This window comes from Planococcus citri, chromosome 2 (assembly GCF_950023065.1).
Source record: "Planococcus citri chromosome 2, ihPlaCitr1.1, whole genome shotgun sequence".
NCBI classification, from domain to species: Eukaryota; Metazoa; Arthropoda; class Insecta; order Hemiptera; family Pseudococcidae; genus Planococcus; species Planococcus citri.
In genome coordinates, this window is record NC_088678.1 from 71504449 (window position 1) to 71523921 (window position 19473).

General features: G+C 35.4%; 1 protein-coding gene across 1 annotated transcript; it reads left to right on the forward strand.

Moving 5' to 3' along the window:
• The first annotated feature begins 16874 nt into the window (after window positions 1-16874).
• LOC135837573 (UDP-N-acetylmuramoylalanine--D-glutamate ligase-like) lies at window positions 16875-19034 on the forward strand. Its single transcript, XM_065352895.1, has one exon. It carries the CDS (start codon window positions 16974-16976, stop codon window positions 18390-18392), a length of 1419 nt encoding a protein of 472 aa, XP_065208967.1. The 5' UTR covers window positions 16875-16973; the 3' UTR covers window positions 18393-19034.
• Window positions 19035-19473: the final 439 nt, after the last annotated feature.

Sequence of the window (19473 nt, forward strand, 5' to 3'; positions counted from 1 at the left end):
ATGGCTGGTTCATGAAACTGAACGGGTAGTCTTCGATGTCATCGGTCATCTTGATGGAACCGAATCTGGGTATACGCAACTTTGAAGTATGAAATCACACCTGGAAGTATACAAAAGATACGCCGATTCGTTAGAAAAGCCGCAACAAATTGCAACCTACACATTCAAAAGTTACGTAAATTGAGAACGCGATCAAAAAAGTGTTGAAATTTCGCGAGGAATTCGAAGCATTTCCAAGAAGAAGCTTTTGAGCATTTTTGTAAAAGGCTATAGGTGGATAAGTATGGCGAATTTGCCCCCGAGAGCTTCAGGGTTGATATTTGCATGGAAGGTGGATACCCTTGAGCACCTTCCGTCACGAAAGTTTCTGACCCCCAGACCCCCCCGTTTTTGAGAAACCCCCCCTTTTATGAAATTACAATAGAAATTTTTTTCTCAGCCCTATGTGGTCCGATTTTTTCGATTTTTCGGTATGTTGTAAACATTCATAAGCGGTATCTCCACAAAAATTTTCACCCCCTCCCCCCATATTTACCCCCCAAAATGACGTTTTTTAGCTTTAGGTATTTGCCCGTTTTAGCAATGATCATAATTCTGCACAAAAATGGGAATAGCATTTTTCAATGTGTTTTCGACCCCTACAAAACATATATTTTTTTCAAAAAAAAAATTTTTGGTGGATCGTGGTCAAAAATTGAAAAAACCAACAGAGGGGGTAAAAATGAATTCTGGTGTAAATTATTGTTTTTGGTAAATGAGGTGTCGTTTCCATATGAATCGAACCCCCTCAACACGAATATGACGTCCAATTTAATGCTACCCTCAACCACACCCCTCCAGTGCCTCTGCCCCAACCTCAATTTTTACTATTATATTAAAAATTGAGCTCCCTCGAGAACTGACATCACTGAGGAAACCTCCGGGTGCTGACTTCACTGAGGAAACCTCCGGGTCCATGTCAGCACCCGGAGGTTTCCTCAGTGATGTCAGTAAATTAATTTTACTTGTTAACTTAACATAACCCGGAGGTTTCCTCAGCGATGTCAGCATAAAAATAAGTCATCGCTTAAGGGATATAATAATATTGGTGTCGTTCTCATATGAATCAAACACCCCGAACACGAATATGACGTCCAATTAAATGCTACCCTCAACCACACCCCTCCAGTGCCTCTGCCCCCACTTCAATTTATACTATTTTAAAAGTTTTGATATTTTCATAATGTTGGTGTCGTTTTCATATGAGTCAAACCCTCCGAAAACGAATATGACATCCAATTTTACTCTACCCTCATTCACACCCCTCCAGTGCCTCTTCTCCCACCTAAACAATAAAATTTTTAGCTAACTTCCGATCAATCCTCGACCAATAATTACTTCAAATCAAATCAATTACTATTAAAGGTATGTTTCACGAAGGTTGAAAACTCAACGACATCGCAAGGGTCAAACTTTAACATATTCGAGGAGCTGGCTGTAGCCTGGAAGGGAATAGATGTGGGTAGACCTAAATTGGACTTCATAAATTCATGTTAGGGGTGTTTGATTTATATGAAAACGACATCAATATTATTATACAGCTCAATTTTTTTTTTTTAATATAATAGTACAAATTGCGGTGGGGGCAGAGGCACTGGAGGGGTGTGGTTGAGGGTAGCATTAAATGGGACGTCATATTCGTGTTCGGGGTATTCGAGTCATATGAAAATGACACCAACATTATGAAAATAGATCAACTTTTAATAGAGTAAAAATTGAGGGGGGTAGAGGCACCGCAGGGATGTGAATGAGGGTAGAGTAAAATTGGATGTCATATTCGTGTTCGGAGGGTTTGATTCATATGAAAACGACACCAACATTATGAAAATATCAAACTTTTTAAAATAGTATAAATTGAAGTGGGGGCAGAGGCACTGAAGGGGTGTGAATGAGGGTAGAGTAAAATTGGATGTCATATTCGTGTTCGGAGGGTTTGATTCATAAATGAAAACGACAACAACATTATGAAAATATCAAAACTTTAAAAATAGTATAAATCGAAAACGGGGGCAGAGGCACTGGAGGGGTGTGGTTGAGGGTAGCATTAAATTGGACGTCATATTCGTGTTGAGGGGGTTCGATTCATATGGAAACGACACCTCATTTACCAAAAACAATAATTTACACCAGAATTCATTTTTACCCCCTCGCCTGTTAGTTTTTTACTTTTTTCAATTTTTGACCACGGCCCACCAAAAATTTTTTTTTGAAAAAAATATATGTTTTGTAGGGGTCGAAAACACATTGAAAAATGCTATTCCCATTTTTATGCAGAATCATGATCATTGCTAAAACGGGCAAATAAAGCTAAAAAACGTCATTTTGGGGGGTAACTATGGGGGGAGGGGGGGTGAAAATTTTTGTGGGGATACCTCTTATGAATGTTTACAACATACCAAAAAATCGAAAAAATCGGTTCACATAGGGCTGAGAAAAAAATTTCTATTGTAATTTCATGAAAGGGGGGGGGGTTTCTCAAAAACGGGGGGTCTGGGGGTCTGAAACTTTCGTGACGGAAGGTGCTCAAGGGTATCCACCTTCCATGCAAATATCAACCCTGAAGCTCTCGGGGGCAAATTCGTCATACTTATCCACCTATAGCCTTTTAATGCAGAAATTGGCTCATAATTTTTATTTTTTTCTAAATAAAAGTGCCAGTACGTGATCGATCAAAAAAAGAAGTGTAATTTTGCGAGAAGGAGAAACTCGGATATTTCGACAAAAAACAGTTTTCGAGCATTTTTGAAAAGATTTTTGTCCAAAACTGGGCTATGAATTTTTAAATTTAAAAAAAAAATCATTCGAGCCTTTTTGAAGAATTCTGACCTGACTTTCTGAGCCCAAAATTCGGATCATGATTTTCGAGTTTTTGAAAAAAAAAAAGGGTCATGCGAGCGACTTATTAAACTGAATTGAAATTTTGCGAGAAATACAAATTAGGCCTATGTTTCAACAAAAATGTTGTTTTTGTGTATTTTTCAAGAATTTTGAGTCCAGAATATTGAGCCATGATATTCAGGATTTTAGAAAAATATTATTAGAGCATTTTTGAAGAATTTCTACCTGAAATTAAGTTATGATTTTTGAGATTTTTGAGAAAGCACCATGTATAATTCATCACAATGAGCAGACATTTTTAAAAAGTTAAAACAATTTCAACGAAATAATTTTTGAAAGACTTTCTAAAAATTTCGAGGCCAAAATTGGGTCATGAATTAATGTGTTTTGGACATCCTCCATGAATTTCCACTACGATGAATCGAATAGATGAGAGCAAAAAACGCTCGTTTAATACTTCGATTACCAATACTATGGAGGATAAATCGTGCTTCAAAACATCATCGTAGATACCTATCTCAAACACACGGCAACACTAGAATAAATAATTAATTAATGAAAAGTATACATACTTACACGAACAAAAATAAGCTGAATATTCACAATGTTCACGAATCAAAAAACTTCTTCGAAAATCTGAATACATAAACACATTGTAAGTATAATTCACACAACACGACGTTGTTTATGAAGCACCAACAAACGTTCTGCTCGACAAGTCCACTGTCTGTTTTTACTCAAGTCTCAAGTTGTCAAGTAGCTGAAATAGCACAATACAAAACAACACGATTACGAGTTTCGACTTTCGAGAGAAGGAGAACGAGAGAACTCCATCAAATCAACAATTATTTCGCCTTAGCTAGCAAACCTCAGATTGGATCGTTTCCAGGAAAAGATATAAGTTAAGACAAGACGAATATTATGCCTAAAGGTACTGTATCATTTCCACGAAAAGATAAGACAAATGTTCTCATTCTCATGATCGAATCACTGTTCGTCTCCTGATGATATTACGTTCCTTGGTGGTAGATGTTCATTTAATAAGTAGGAATTAAATTGAGAGATTTGGTTCATTTTTGGCCAAAAAATTCATAATTTACAACAAAAATTACAGAATTGCACTGGGCATGGCTTTTTTGTTTTTTTTTCTAAATTTTCAAAAATTTTCAAAAAATCCAAAAATTAACTTCAGCATTTTAAATTTTGATTAGAAGGGTTTTAGAATTTGCACTCTCGATTAATAAGAACTAAGGATCAAATTGAAAGGATTACCTACTCACATTGGTTCAGGTTTGCTAAAAAAATAATGAAAAAAAAATATTACGGAAATTATTTACATAGGTACATAAATACTCAAGTTACATAGACAAAAATATTGGAATTATTTACCATTCTTGAGAAACACACAAATTGCTGCAAATAAGTATGAATAGGTACGAAAATACACTTTATGATAAGCAACGTCGATGTAGGCAACTGTGCTTTACACGTGGCGAATTTTATTCTTTAGAATTCCTCTCAAAAGCAAACCTCTTGTCAAGTTTTCATTGAAAAAATTGCCAAAAAAATTTACATTTCGAATTTCGCTGAAACAAAAAGGTCTCAAAAACGAAACTTTTGAAGAAAAAAAAACACTGAATATTATAGGAAGAAAGTTCCTTCTAAACTGCAGTTCAGTTATGTAGGCCCTACCATAATTCTTTTCGAAAAACTCTCGAGGAATTAATCCTATTCGTATCGAAGCTCGCAGTACCTACAGGCACTGAAATGATTACCTATAGTTTTGTACAAAAAAAAAAAAAAAAAAAAAAAAAAACAGGCTTCATTTTACACACATTTCGCACGAATACTTGAAAGCTCATCTTCATCACGAATACTTGAAAGCTCATCTTCATCGACTGATTTTCTCAGGACCACAAATTTAAGGTTAAAAGATAATTTCGAGAAAATCATTATCGATTCAATTGTTCAAATTGTTGCAGACGATAGACGATAGAAATGGATAATTCTCAATTCATAATGAGCTCGATAAGTTACTCACGTTATTCAATATGTACTCCACATAATGTTAGATCATTTTACCAACAGATAGGGAATCAAATACGAGTGTGAACTTTTGATCAAATTTTCTTGAAAAATAATCAACCTAGAAAAAAATAGCATAAAACAAGATAATCAGAAATTTGTTCACTCGAAATACATAATTTCAAACGACTTTTTCTTCAAAATCATCGATCGATCAATCTTGCTTTCATTTAGGAAAATGTTTAAAAAATAGTACGTAGACAAGCTACTACCCAAACTGCAGTTTTCAGAAAAAAAAAACAAAAAATGTTCATGGATGATGAGAGAAAAGAGTACGTATTAAAATTAACACTCACCAAATTCACCATCTAATGTTAATCTACAAAATAGATCTTCCAAACAGTTTGGCAATAACGCAATAACTCGCCTAATGAAATGAGTGAAAGTCCTGCAAACAAAACAAAAAAAAAACATACCGTTGAGTAGATTGTTCACTATATCTACAGAAAGTAAGTAGGTAAGTTATAAATACAATACTGGAAATTCAAAAAAAAAAAATCGTTGGAATCGTGAAAACAAGATTTAAATGTTTTTTTTTTTTTTTTTTTTTTTTTTTTTTGAAAGAGTAATACCTATCTCAAAATTTGACCTAAAATGGCTCAATTCAATTTTGAAAGTTACAGAAAAAATCAAATGAAAAATTATCGATCACTCGCCAATGTTTTTCAAGTGTAAATTCTTTAATTTACGTACATATTCGAAAAAATTTACATCAACGCCTATTTTAGGGGTGCCTAAAGTGGAGGGTTCTAAAAAAAAAAGGGTTCAAAAGCTTAATTAAGCTTTCTCATCTAGATAATGGAATATATACCTCAAACGTTACGTTTGGCGCAAATCGCAGGTTTCTACTCTTTCTAGTTTTCCAGGGGTTCCTAAAATATCGAAATTACGAAAAATTGGAAAATTGGATTTTTGAGTACCAGCGGAACATTTTATTGAGCTCAAAATTTGGTAGAATGGAGGTATTTCAGATACATATGTACTATGTACTAATAAATCGTAGAAAGATTTTTAGCTGGGTTCAGAGGGGTAGGTAGGTTGAAAAATGGTTTCGAATCGTTTCGAGCAGTTCTGCAATTTCGAGCAAATTTTGGTGAGTTGAAATTTCCTCAAATTTTTCCTAATGAGGTAGGTAGCAAATCTTTAATTTAGGTACTTCAAACCCTAATTTCAACATCCTGAGTCGATTGAAGGTGATTTTAGGCTGCTCTGAAGCCTACAGCCATATTTTGAAAATCCCAAATCTTCAAAAAGTGCGGTAAAAGGAGCTCACCTACCAGTACCAATCGTGTCTATACGAGCCAACGTTTAATAGCATTTTAGAATTTTTTTTTGAATACATGAAATTTCCAAAATATGACTCGAGACTCGGAAACGAACAGAAACCAATTACAGTCAATGCTGCAGGTTGAAGGCGTAGAGTAAACGTCATGTTTCTAACTTCATTTTGATGAAATTTTATGGAAATTCCAACTTGAAAAAATTTGCTGAAGGCTCCAGAACTGCTCGAAACCACTTTCAATCGATGCACCACATACAAAATACGGTAAACACACACCAAATTTCAACTTTCTTGGTAAATTTGGCAAAATTTCGATTTTCTTCGTCAGTTTTGGTCCAAATTTGATTTCTAAAAATTCACAAAAATCTAAAAATGCACTCGAACACCTGAAATTTTAGTTGGAAATATATATTATTATTGTACGATTTTTCGACCTAGCTTTGTTCGGTTCGAAAGTTTTTACTTTTACTTGCATCATTTGAATTTTCTTTCAGAGCTGAAATATACAACAACTTAAGGAGGCAATATGAAGAGTTGTAAAATGAATTAATTAATACTATACGAACAGATTCCACAAAAAATCAACAAAATTTATTACGGAATAAAAATACGACTAAATAAGATTACTACAATAGCGAACGCCGTTGGTGCTGGAATTTCTCAAATACTGGACTCTGCAACAGGTAAGCAACATTTCACGCCTAAAATTACCTATACGTAGAATAACGATGAAGAGAATTAGGCGTAACTATAGTTAATATATTATTTACTTCTTTGATTCCATCTACATATTATGTTTTTTCTGGCGATGCCTTTTCAAACCTTGGTTCTTGGAAAAGCGCCTCGGACAATATTTGCAGCGATACTGAAAGTGGTGAACATAATATCTACAATTAGAAATAATTACCTGGAGGAATGGGTGGAGAGGGAAGGGGAGGGGAGGTAAAGCATATCATGCATTTCTCGTAGAAAGAGTTTACCTACCAGACAGAAGACTTTCTAGTCAACTTTGCTTTCATGAAAATTTGGTAAATTCGAAACTTTTTTTTTGGCAATTTTCAGAAAAAGCAGTGCTTATTTGAAATTTATAGGCAAAAAATGAATTTTATTTACCTATTTACAATAATTTCATGGTCCAAAAGATCAACTTAATCAGCAGAGCTTTGACTAAACGACACAATTTTTTGAACAATCAATTATACTTACTTCGCGGGTGCTATTAGGACGAGATAACCTCCGCAATGTCCGGCTTGTATCCGTCAACCCGTTGGAAGTATTTTCCTGGCTCGTTGTAGGTGTGTTCATTGATGGTTGCGCAACGTTTGCATTCGCAGTCTGTTCGGTTGCGTTTGGAATCTGCGCAAGCTGCGCGGTCAGATTCATAAACTGCCCGGCCACGTTCGCAATCTGTTCGGTTACGTTCAAAAGCTGCGCAAGCTGCTCGGAAACGTTGGTAAACCGTACGATGATGGTTTGCTGAAACAATAGAAAAATAAAATAAATTCATATAAAGCTTTGCCAAGAAGTTGATAATTAAGAGCAGGTTTTGCCCATGGGTCTTTTTGCTCGAGATTTATGGTGGTCAGAACATATGAAGGGGGTGGCGGGATCAATTTCACCGTACGTTTCGAGAATAAGAAAATCTATATCGGAATTTTTTCACGATCGAAGCTGATTGCGATGCTAATTGGTCCAGAGCACGAAAAAAAAGAGAGTAAATATCGCATGTAATCCAATTTCTGATACTCGATTTATGCTCTGGAGAATCAGTTGACCTTGAGTATGACATAGAATCTCTATAAAACAGCTCACCGTGCAACTTGACAATTTTGAAACTGTTTTGCGCAGTTTATATCAAAGAAAGAGGTATAATATCTATGGCTTATTCAAGTAGGTATCTAATTGTAAGTAGTGCATCTTACCACCGGTGTAGATTGGTTTTCAGAAATGGAAGCTCTACGAACGTGCGCAGACGGCGACGATGGAGAACTGGACGAAGACATCGTGTACTTTGTAACCTGAAATTGACAATTTTTTGTTCATGCTTGTTTAAAAATATACGCACCATTGACCAACAAAAATCACCAAGCCATTAGCCAATGAACAGAAAATTAAAAAATAAAAATAAAATCGAAATGAAAATAGGTAAGCACTTACGAACCACAAGCCTGAGTAGGTCTGATAAAAATTACAGATGCTGACGAACCGAACACGAAAACAATTCAATTCCTACTCGTAAACGTTTGCAAAGTTATGGTACTTCGTAGGTATCTAAAAATTGAACAAAACAAACTCAACATAGGTACGCGAATTACATTCACTTTCTTTAAAACGAAGAATTTTACTATACAAAACTAGCAAATAAAAAAATTTCAGATCTTTACTAACCAGACTGCAGATACGAATGAAACAAACTGAAGAAATGATAAGAGCAACAGAACTAACCTAGATTAGGTACAATAGAATGCTGGAATAATGGAAACGTGGAAGCAGCACAACAACTCCAAGTTCACAACGTACTCCTCGAACTAGTTCACCAAAGGTCTTGACGTCATTGACCTCACCGTAACAATCCCGGATAATGTTTTCAAAGGCCCTCTATTATGAACTAGTGAACTTCACAATTCACATTAATGTTCTCATTCATTTACATTTTAACGTCAATGATCTCATTCGTTCCAACTATGAGATATCAGAAGTGCAGGTTATTGTTATCATTTCTCATCCAAAAATAATAAATTCACTAATCACACTAAAAACGTTCTTAGTTCTTACAGTTAGATCAATTTAGCCGATAAGTAGGTAGATAGGTAGGTAGGGGTACGTAATACGTGGGTCTGGGTTAGCTCGTTATCAACAGATTCATGACCAATGACCATCATCAAGTACTTGTTTCAAACTTTCAAAGCGTTTTTGTAAATTATCGAGTCCAGGGTGTTCGCACTCATCTCTGGAAATTATTTTCCCTGACTTATCCAGGTTTTCCAGCCAAACCGATTGTTCTCTTTTTCCAGCCCTTTCTTTCAAAATAAAAACACCGTATTTTTAAAACTACCTACTCCTCCTTTGCATTAAAAAAATCACGTTTTTCAAAACGTTCGGTTCAACGCCCCACAGTGGGCTGTGAGCATCCTCAAAACGGGCGTAATTCAAAAACTTACAATAAACCCAAAAACAATTGTACAATGATATTCTCCCTTATGTTTTTTGGGGTCGCAGAATACGAATTTGACAATATTTTTTTGTAGGGGTATGGGGTGGGGGTGAGGGGGGTCAAAAATTCAAAATTTGACCATAATGACGTGTGATATGTCGAAACGTATGTTTTCGAGGGTGTAGATCACGAATCTGACAATATTTTTTTGGTAAGGGTGAATGGTGGGGGTTGAAGGGGGTGAAAAATTCAAACTTTGACCATAATAATGAGTGATATGTCGAAATGTATGTTTTTGAGGGTGTAGATCACGAATTTGACAATATTTTTTTCGTAGGGGTGACTATTGGGGGATGAAGGGGTGAAAACCGCGAAAAATTCAAAATTTGACCATAATGACGTGTGATATGTCGAAATGTATGTTTTCGAGGGTGTAGATCACGAATCTGACAATATTTCTTTGGTAGGGGTGAATGGTGGGGGTTGAAGGGGGTGAAAAATTCAAAATTTGACCATAATAATGAATGATATGTCGAAACGTATGTTTTCGAGGGTGTAGATCACGAATTTGACAATATTTTTTTCGTAGGGGTGAATGGTGGGGGATGAAGGGGGTGAAAAATTCAAAATCTGACCATAATAATGAGTGATATGTCGAAATGTATGTTTTTGAGGGTGTAGATCACGAATTTGACAATATTTTTTTCGTAAGGGTGAACATTGAGGGATGAAGGGGTGAAAACGGCGAAAAATTCAAAATTTGACTATAATGATGTGTGATATGTCAAAATGTACGTTTTCGAGGGTGTAGGAAGGGTGAAGGGTGGGGGATGAAGAATTTTCTGTTAGGGAGCCGTCAAAGTCCCAGTAAGAAAAAAATTTGTAACTTTTTAACAAAATTCACTATGATTTTTCACTACAATCGAATGTGGAGATCGTTGGGTCACTTTCGGTCAAAAATGGCAATTGACATCTTGAAATACACTATCTCAAGTATTACCAGCTACTTCTCCCGTGCAATACATTTCGACATATCACACGTCATTATGGTCAAATTTTTTATTTTTTGACTCCCCCCTTGACCCCCACCCCATACCCCTACAAAAAATATTGTCAAATTCGTATTCTGCGATCCCAAAAACATAAGGGAGAATATCATTGTACAGTTGTTTTAGGGTGTACTGTAAGTTTTTGAATTACACCCGTTTTGAGGGTGCTCACAGCTCACTGTGCGGTCGAACTAAACGAAATTACCCGAGCGACGTGAGGGAATTTTTTTCTAAAATACCTACAATAAAACTACTAGAATTATTAAACAATTACTGATGAACATTTTCAAAAAATTCTCTGACTTTTTGAGGGAAAATTGCTCGAAATTTTCGAAATTACCTTACTTTTCCGGACGGCCGAAATTCCTGTACTTTTCCAGGTTTTCCAGAAGAGTGGACACCGACTTTCTTTCTTGCATTGCGAGTAAAAACACAAAATTGAAAAACAAACTAACATGCACTCATTCTGTACCTTATTTTTTTGTGGTAGGAACCAAACCGAGCGTAAATTTTGAGTCATTTTTCAAAATTCGTTTTAATATTGTCAATGTGGAGTAAGGCTAAAGACAACACTGAAAAAAGCTCAAGTATATCATACTTCTACCTAATAACATAAGCTTTCTAGCAGGACTGTTATTTATCTATTGAAAGTGATATAAATGGGATCGGATTTGCAAAGTTATACAACAAAAAAAAATGAATAAAGATCACTTGAAAAACTGAACTTTATTTGAAATTAGGTTACGTAAAAAATACATAATATTAAATTACATATATGAATAATATGATAGACCACAAAGGATGAGAAACGAATTCAAAAAAAAAAACATTCACATACCTACCTAGTTACTATGTAAGCAAAACAGTAAAAAACATCTTCACATCGTTCTTCATCGGATGAGTACGTACGTAGGTACTACATTAATTTTTATGCACAATGAGCAGATAATCTAACTCAAGTACTGAAAGCCATTCTATGCCAAATCGACGGATTTTCGCGCGATGGGTCTTCGATTTTTTAAAAATCAGATCATATGTAGAGGTCATAAAAAATCCCCCCTCTCATTCAGTAAAAAGTTTCACGAAAATGGTGTTCTTTTCATTTGTTTAAAACGGCGGCAAATTTTTTCATTAAGTATGCTTCATTTGCAAAATAATAGCCAGAAAAATGATATTTCTCGTGAGTTCATTGATAAATGGGGGGGGGGGGGGGTTTCACATGTTCATCTACATATTGGAGAAATATTTCAAAAATAAGAAAATATGCATTTTTTAGGTTTCTGCTTTTGTTTAAAACAGTGGAAAATTTTTTCAAAATGTTTCAATCATAACATTATTGCACGAGAAATGGTACTTCTGGTCAATTCGTTGAGAAATTGAGAGGGAGGGAGAAGTTTTTCACATGTTCGCCTGCATTTTTTCTAAAGAAAAAAACTTGCCCTGGGTAGGGATTGAACATAGGTTGCCACTCGCTTCTGTCACATTCTCTAACCACTAGACCATTGCCGCTGTTGTCCAGAGAGGTCTTAAAAGAATATTTAGTCCATTTTTTTTCTGGACTTGGAAAATTTTTCTCATTGTGTTGTCGACTCAGACATCAACAAATGTGTCGACCACACCTCGAAATTTCTAAAGATATTTTATAGATCTTGTAATTGACATCAACTTCCTCATCAAGATGGTGAATGTCAATCACAAGATCTACAGAAGTATCTGCTTGATGACGAGTGACGACATCTTGTAGGTACTTTTGTAGACCCTCGAAATTCAGGTCGTCTTGAAGATGCCAAAGTTGATGTCAGTTATAAGATCGACAAAAGTAAGTAACTATGCAAGATCAAAATTTTGTAGATGCTTTTGTTGATCTTATACTCGTAGTCAACATCAACTCTGGATCGACAAGACAAGACAACCTGAATTTCAATGCCAATCTCAGATCTGCAAAGGTATCTAATATGTATATCAAAACTTGCAGATTATTGTAGATAGAATAAATTGTAGACATCAATGAAGACCATCAGCATTTCCATCATAAAGTTTTGAAAATATTGTTAATTTTCAATCAATTATTGTAAATGTAGTTCAATTAACTCCTTTGTGGATAATGTTCTGACTTTTTTCAATCAACAATCATGTAAAATAATGTCGATACTTTTGTTGAGGCCACTGACAATTTGCAACGATTATCAATGATCTGTTTTTTTTTTTTTAATGTTTCGAGATATTTCATCAGAATCAGATTTTGGTTGTTTCAATTTCATTTCAACGATATTTTGAGCAATTTTTCAAAGTTTTTCTCAATTTTGTCAATTACCTACTGGCAAGAAAAAAGATTTTTTCACATTTTTATCCAAAAAGTGAGATGATTTTGCAGCTTTATGGCAATAAATCAAGACTTTTTTTTTTTTGGAAATTTTGACATTAGAGTGAGAATGTTTAGTGATTACTGGCAGAAAAGCGAGATTTCAACAATTTATAAATTTAAGCATAACACAGAGCTAATTTGAAAATTTTTAAATATTTTTTCTTTGTTATTGGGGGGGGGGGGGGGGGGGGGTTGAAACCTTGTGTAAAATGGTAACATTTTTGACTTAATTTTTATAAAAAAAAGTGAAACTTTTTAGAAATGTTCTAGCAGAAAAGTGAGACTTTTTGGTGATTTTTCATAGGTATTAGCCTTGAAAATTCCAAGTTTTAAAAATTTGGATCCATAAAAAAACCGTAACCCAAATTAACCGAAAAAATTCCATCAAAAATCTGTAACTGTAACCATAACCATAACCTTTATTCATCTATCAATTTTTTCCAAAACCAAAACTGTAACCAACATAATCAACATGGGAAAAAAATGTTACCTTTAACCGTAACCGAAATTTTTTTCATTAAGGCCAGCCAATTGAGCCAATAGCTAATAGCCAAAAGCCAAAAATTTCAGATCCACACCACCTCCCCTTTTTGGGGAACCCTCCTTTTCTGAAATTTCAATAACATTGAAAATTTTTCAGGATGTTATGTATATCCTTAGTAGGTATCCCCACAAAAATTTTCAACCCCCTTCCCCCATATTTACCCCTCAAAATACCGATTTTCAACTTATTTGATGCTTTTTAACAATAGTAAAAATTGAGGGGGCTAAGTGATCTGGAGAGAGCTAGGTGAGTGTAGCAAAAATTTTGATGTCATATTCGTGCTCAGCGGTATCGAATCATAAGAAAACGACACCTTTCTCATTAATATTCAGTTAGTTTCCCCAAAATTCCCATTTTACCCCCAACTCTCCCTAAGACACATTTTTACACCATTTTGAGGGGTAAATATGGGGGGAGGGGGTTGAAAATTTTTGTGGGGATACCTACTAAGGATATACATAACATCCTGAAAAATTTTCAAAATCGGTTAAAATGGGGCCGAGAAAAGTGTTATTGAAATTTCAGAAAAGGAGGGTTCCCCAAAAAGGGGAGGTGGTGTGGATCTGAAATTTTTCACGCGGTAGTTTCTCAATGGTACTTACCTTCCATGCTAGTATCAACCCGAACACTCTCGGGGCCCATTTCACCCCTCTTAGGCGCCTATAAACTTTATGTATTTTTCAGGAAACCCCCCTTTTTTGAATGCTTCTAGCCCCACCCCCCTTGGAGGTAGAAGGACAGTTGATATGTCACTAGATCGGGAATTTGACGTAGAACTCAAAAATAAAGCTATTTTTGACGTAAAATCAACCCCCGAGGATAAAACTGCAAAAAACCCATTTCGGGGGGGTTCAACCCCCCATAAAAAAATTAGCAAGGGGTCTGTGGGGTGGTAATTCTCAGGGATTATTCAGGGGACCACCCTTGACAATTTTTCATCATAAAAGCTTGGGTGGCCAAAAATGTTTTTATTTTTGAAATATGATGCTAATTTGCCTCTATTAAGTGATCAACTTCATCATTTTTTATCATTTTTATGAAAATTTATGGAACATTGAACATTCAATCATTTTTCAAAATTTCAACATCGAAATTAAATAAATCGAAATAATTAATACATTATACAAGCGACAGTCAGCGATGGTAGCGATCCAACTGAGTACAAAAATTAGCCAGTTACGGGGAACCCGTTGCCAGGTCACCTGTGACCTAGCTTGTTTTTTATCTACTCTCGACCAGTCGACCTCGTTTCATTCAATAAACAGAAGATTAAAACCTAAATTAATACAAGACCTATTATAAAAATATGACGTAAGTTTGTAGTTTGTAGTAGTACTTCGTGTACTGATAAGTCCGTCGCAATATAGGGAAGGCAACAACACAGAGTCTACCTTATCGGTCCACCTAGGAGAAAAAGGTTGCTCCCTGTAAAACCGGTATTTACTATTTGTATTTCTTTTTAGTGCATTATTTAAGGAGGAGGTGCGGATTAATTCTATTGAAATCGTTTTTTTACAGACGAAATAAGAAAATTTTGCGGCTTATTAATTATTATGAAAGAAAGAATGACGAATTCTCCATTATCTCAGAAGTTTGCAATAATTTAAACGAATACTCTTGCACTTGGCAATGTACAGGAGATTGAAAAAAAATTTACAAGTGAAAAATTGCAGAAGTTTGCTTTTTTTTCGAAATTCATCTCGAGGACCCCAAAATGTTTTTATATCATAAGAAAGGAAATTTCATTCTCTTTCCAGTGATATAATTATTTTTAAAATCCGCATACGCGATCGCGTTGAAAAAAAGGAACTTTGAGACGAAAATTGCTTAGGAGAAAAAGGTTGCCAATCAGGTGGATCGCGAGGTAGACTGAGAACTTGATTTGAGTTTTTCTCAAAATCCATCTCGCGGACCCTATCATTTTTTTACACCATAAGAAAGGAAATTTTATCCGCTTTCCATTGGTATAAATTTTTTCAAAATCCGCATACGCGGTCCTGCTTGAAAAAAGGATTTTTTTCACCTAAAACCTGCTTTCACTATTATAGGAGAAAAAGGTTGCCAGTTATGAATTGAGCCATTTTCCTCAAAATTCATCTGGCGGACCCTACAATTTTTTTACATCATAAGAAAAGAATTTTCATCCTCTTTCGATTGGTATAAATTTTTTCAAAATCCTCAAACGCGAAGTCGCTTTAAAAAGCCAACTTAGAGCAGAAAACTGTGTAGGAGAAAAAAGTTGCCAGCCAGGTGGACCTCTAGGTAGACTCAGAAATAGATTTGAGTTTTACTCGAAACCCACCTCGAGGAGCCCACAATTTTTTCACGTCATATTATAGCAATTTTTATGCTCTTTTCAACGGTGTAATTTTTTTTCGAAATCCTCAAACGCAATCGTGCTTAAAAACGTGAAAAACTGTTTAATTTTGAGAAAAAAAAGTGGTTTGAGATGAATTAAACAATTTTTTCTCAAAATTCACCTCGACGAGCCCAACATTTTTTTACACCATATTAAAGCATTTTTTATCCTCTTTCCAGTGATATGATTTTTTTCAACATCCTCGGACACGAACACGCTTTAAAACACCAACTTAGAGCAGAAAACTTTGTAGGAGAAAAAAGTTGCCAGCCATTTTTCATCTCATAAATATGCAATTTACGAGACGAAAAATTGTGAGGATTTTGAAAAAATTTATACCAATCAAAAGAGGATGAAAATTCCTTTCTTATGATGTAAAAAAATTGTAGGGTCCGCCAGATGAATTTTGAGGAAAATGGCTCAATTCATAACTGGCAACCTTTTTCTCCTATAATAGTGAAAGCAGGTTTTAGGTGAAAAAATCCTTTTTTCAAGCAGGACCGCGTATGCGGATTTTGAAAAAATTTATACCAATGGAAAGCGGATAAAATTTCCTTTCTTATGGTGTAAAAAAATGATAGGGTCCGCGAGATGGATTTTGAGAAAAACTCAAATCAAGTTCTCAGTCTACCTCGCGATCCACCTGATTGGCAACCTTTTTCTCCTAAGCAATTTTCGTCTCAAAGTTCCTTTTTTTCAACGCGATCGCGTATGCGGATTTTAAAAATAATTATATCACTGGAAAGAGAATGAAATTTCCTTTCTTATGATATAAAAACATTTTGGGGTCCTCGAGATGAATTTCGAAAAAAAAGCAAACTTCTGCAATTTTTCACTTGTAAATTTTTTTTCAATCTCCTGTACATTGCCAAGTGCAAGAGTATTCGTTTAAATTATTGCAAACTTCTGAGATAATGGAGAATTCGTCATTCTTTCTTTCATAATAATTAATAAGCCGCAAAATTTTCTTATTTCGTCTGTAAAAAAACGATTTCAATAGAATTAATCCGCACCTCCTCCTTAAATAATGCACTAAAAAGAAATACAAATAGTAAATACCGGTTTTACAGGGAGCAACCTTTTTCTCCTAGGTGGACCGATAAGGTAGACTCTGTGTTGTTGCCTTCCCTATATTGCGACGGACTTGTGTACTGATACTTACATAAATAAATACTGATAATTTCCTTCTATGATAAAACCACTATAAATGAAAGATTAACGAGCAGTTATAATTTTATACGTGAAACGTTGAACAGAAATGAGTTTTTTCTGCACATCGCATATTGTTATAATTATTATCACAATCGTCATTCGCGAACCACCTTCTGTAACGTGCTGCCGTCAAAATATCGAAATGAGACAACTAGATGGCAAATATGAAAACCAAGTTGTGGCCGTTTTCGGGCTCGGCAAGACAGGCTTATCTACCATCCAAGCTTTTGGCCAGAGTAACGTCAGCAAAACGTACGCCTGGGATGACAACCAGCAACGAGTAACCAACGCGAAAACCATCTGTCCTCCAGGTACAATTTTTACCCCTCCTCAAGAATGGAACTGGCGTGAACTAAAAACATTGATATTAAGTCCCGGAGTACCTTTTTCGTATCCCAAGCCTCACGAAGTTGTTCAACTAGCGAAAAAATCAAACTGCGAGATCAAATCCGATATAGATCTATTCCTCGAAATGAAAACAGACCAGCAGAAAGTAATCGCAGTTACAGGTACGAATGGGAAATCAACGACTACGTCTTTAATAGGGCACATTCTACAGCTAGCAGGCAAAAAAGTATCCGTAGGTGGTAACTTGGGTAATCCGGTGTTGAATTTGGATAATGATTCGGATATTTACGTTATCGAATTGTCTTCTTTTCAAATAGAGTTGATGAACGAATTTGACGTGGATGTCGGCGTATTGTTGAATATTACACCGGATCATTTAGATAGACACGGAAATATGGAGAATTACGTCGAGATCAAGAAGAAATTAATCGACAGAAGTAAAGTCGCCGTTATCGGATGCGATAACAGAATTACAGCTCGCATATTCGACCAATTTGCTGGAAATAAGATCTCCGTATTGGCTTCTACGTCACCTTTTTCGAATTCGAATATCAACCAAGGTGAAGCGAAGATAAATGTCATATCTAACGCTGAAAATATCGCAGCCGCGTGCGCAGTTTGTGAAATTCTGGGAATCGATGGAAACGTTGTCGTAAATGGAATTAAATCGTTTGCAGGATTGAAACACAGAAACGAACCATTGGGCAGAGTATCGAATGTGTTTTTTGTCAACGATAGCAAAGCAACGAACGCCGAATCGACGCAGAAGGCGATTTCGTCTTACAAACGAATACATTGGATCGTCGGTGGCCGGAGTAAAGAAGGTGGTATCGAATCGCTAAGAGAATATTTTTCAAATATCGAAAAAGCTTACTTGATTGGCGAATCGACCGAAGCTTTTGCCAACACTTTGAACGAAGGTGGAGTCAACTATGTTAAATGTGGCGATCTAGAGACTGCTTTTAGAATGGCTTTTGAAGAAGCCTCTAAAAATAGCGAAGAAGATCAGGCGACCGTATTGCTGTCTCCTTCGTGTGCTTCGTACGATCAATGGCGGAATTTCGAAGAACGTGGTGAAGCATTTTGCAGAATGTTTGAAAGATTGAAGAGTAGGTAATCATTCAACTGGCTGTGAAAAAAAAATGGTTATGCGGATCGATTTTAAGATTTCGAGAAGCCTTGATCCGTCGTACTTTTCTTTTACGTTTCTTGGAAATATTGCGGTGTATTTCGGGAGGTTTGTCCATACTGAAGTTGAATGGATCGAGGAGAGTTGAAGAATCTTTTCTTGCGAACTTTCAAAGCGTGTACTTTGGGAAAAGTGGATTGTAATCACATCGTTGGACACATTTTCTAGCTGGTTGGATACTTAATTTGCCTGATTTCACTTACAAGAATGAAAAAAAAAAAAAAAAGAAAACACATCTGGTTTTCTAATTGTCAAAATGTTACGCTTGGAGAACGCAAACTCTACGAAATATCCACCCAAACCAAAATCAAATCACAGATAGAAATTCAGCTCGAAATCGAATGTGCGTTATAAATGTTTTCCCCTTTCTCCAATGCTTTTCGATGAAAAGTGATAAAAAAGCAGCAGGAGGGTGTCTACCGGAATTTTTTGACCAAATATCACTACCTTTCAAAAAAAAATCACTGCCTTTCAAAATATTTTTACCCCCCCCCCTCCAAAGATTTTTCTTTTTTTTGAATTTTGTAATTTTTTACATTGGAGTAAATACACGTTTTCATCAATTTGAAATCGATTCAATGATTTTATATATATAACCATTGCTACATTTATTCAAGTTGTTACAATTTTCCATGTGCAGGTAACTATACCTAAGTAAGTAAGTAAATGTTAAAAATACAAAATGAGCAAACTCGAAAAATTAACAAATCAACTACATATTTCGAGAATACAATTCTTTCAAATATGAAAGATGAAGGATTTTTTTTAGCAGCGATTTTTCAAGAAGTCTAGTCCATCAATTAAAATTTCAAAATTAAAAAGCAGGACTTTAGCAGGACATTTTTTAAACACTTGGGATTTTTCAAGAGGGGAAGGGGGTGGACGAGGCAAAATTTTACATTACAATTTTCGCTTTTCCAATGTCTTCAAACATCCCGAGATTTTTTTCAAGCAAGCCGATGTCGAGAATATGATTTTGTCGCTTAAATTATTGATTTTATCTCCACCT

Coding starts and splice junctions, on each gene's coding strand:
- LOC135837573 (XM_065352895.1), top strand. CDS start 16,974: ATGAGTTTTTTCTGCACATCGCATATTGTTATAATTATTATCACAATC.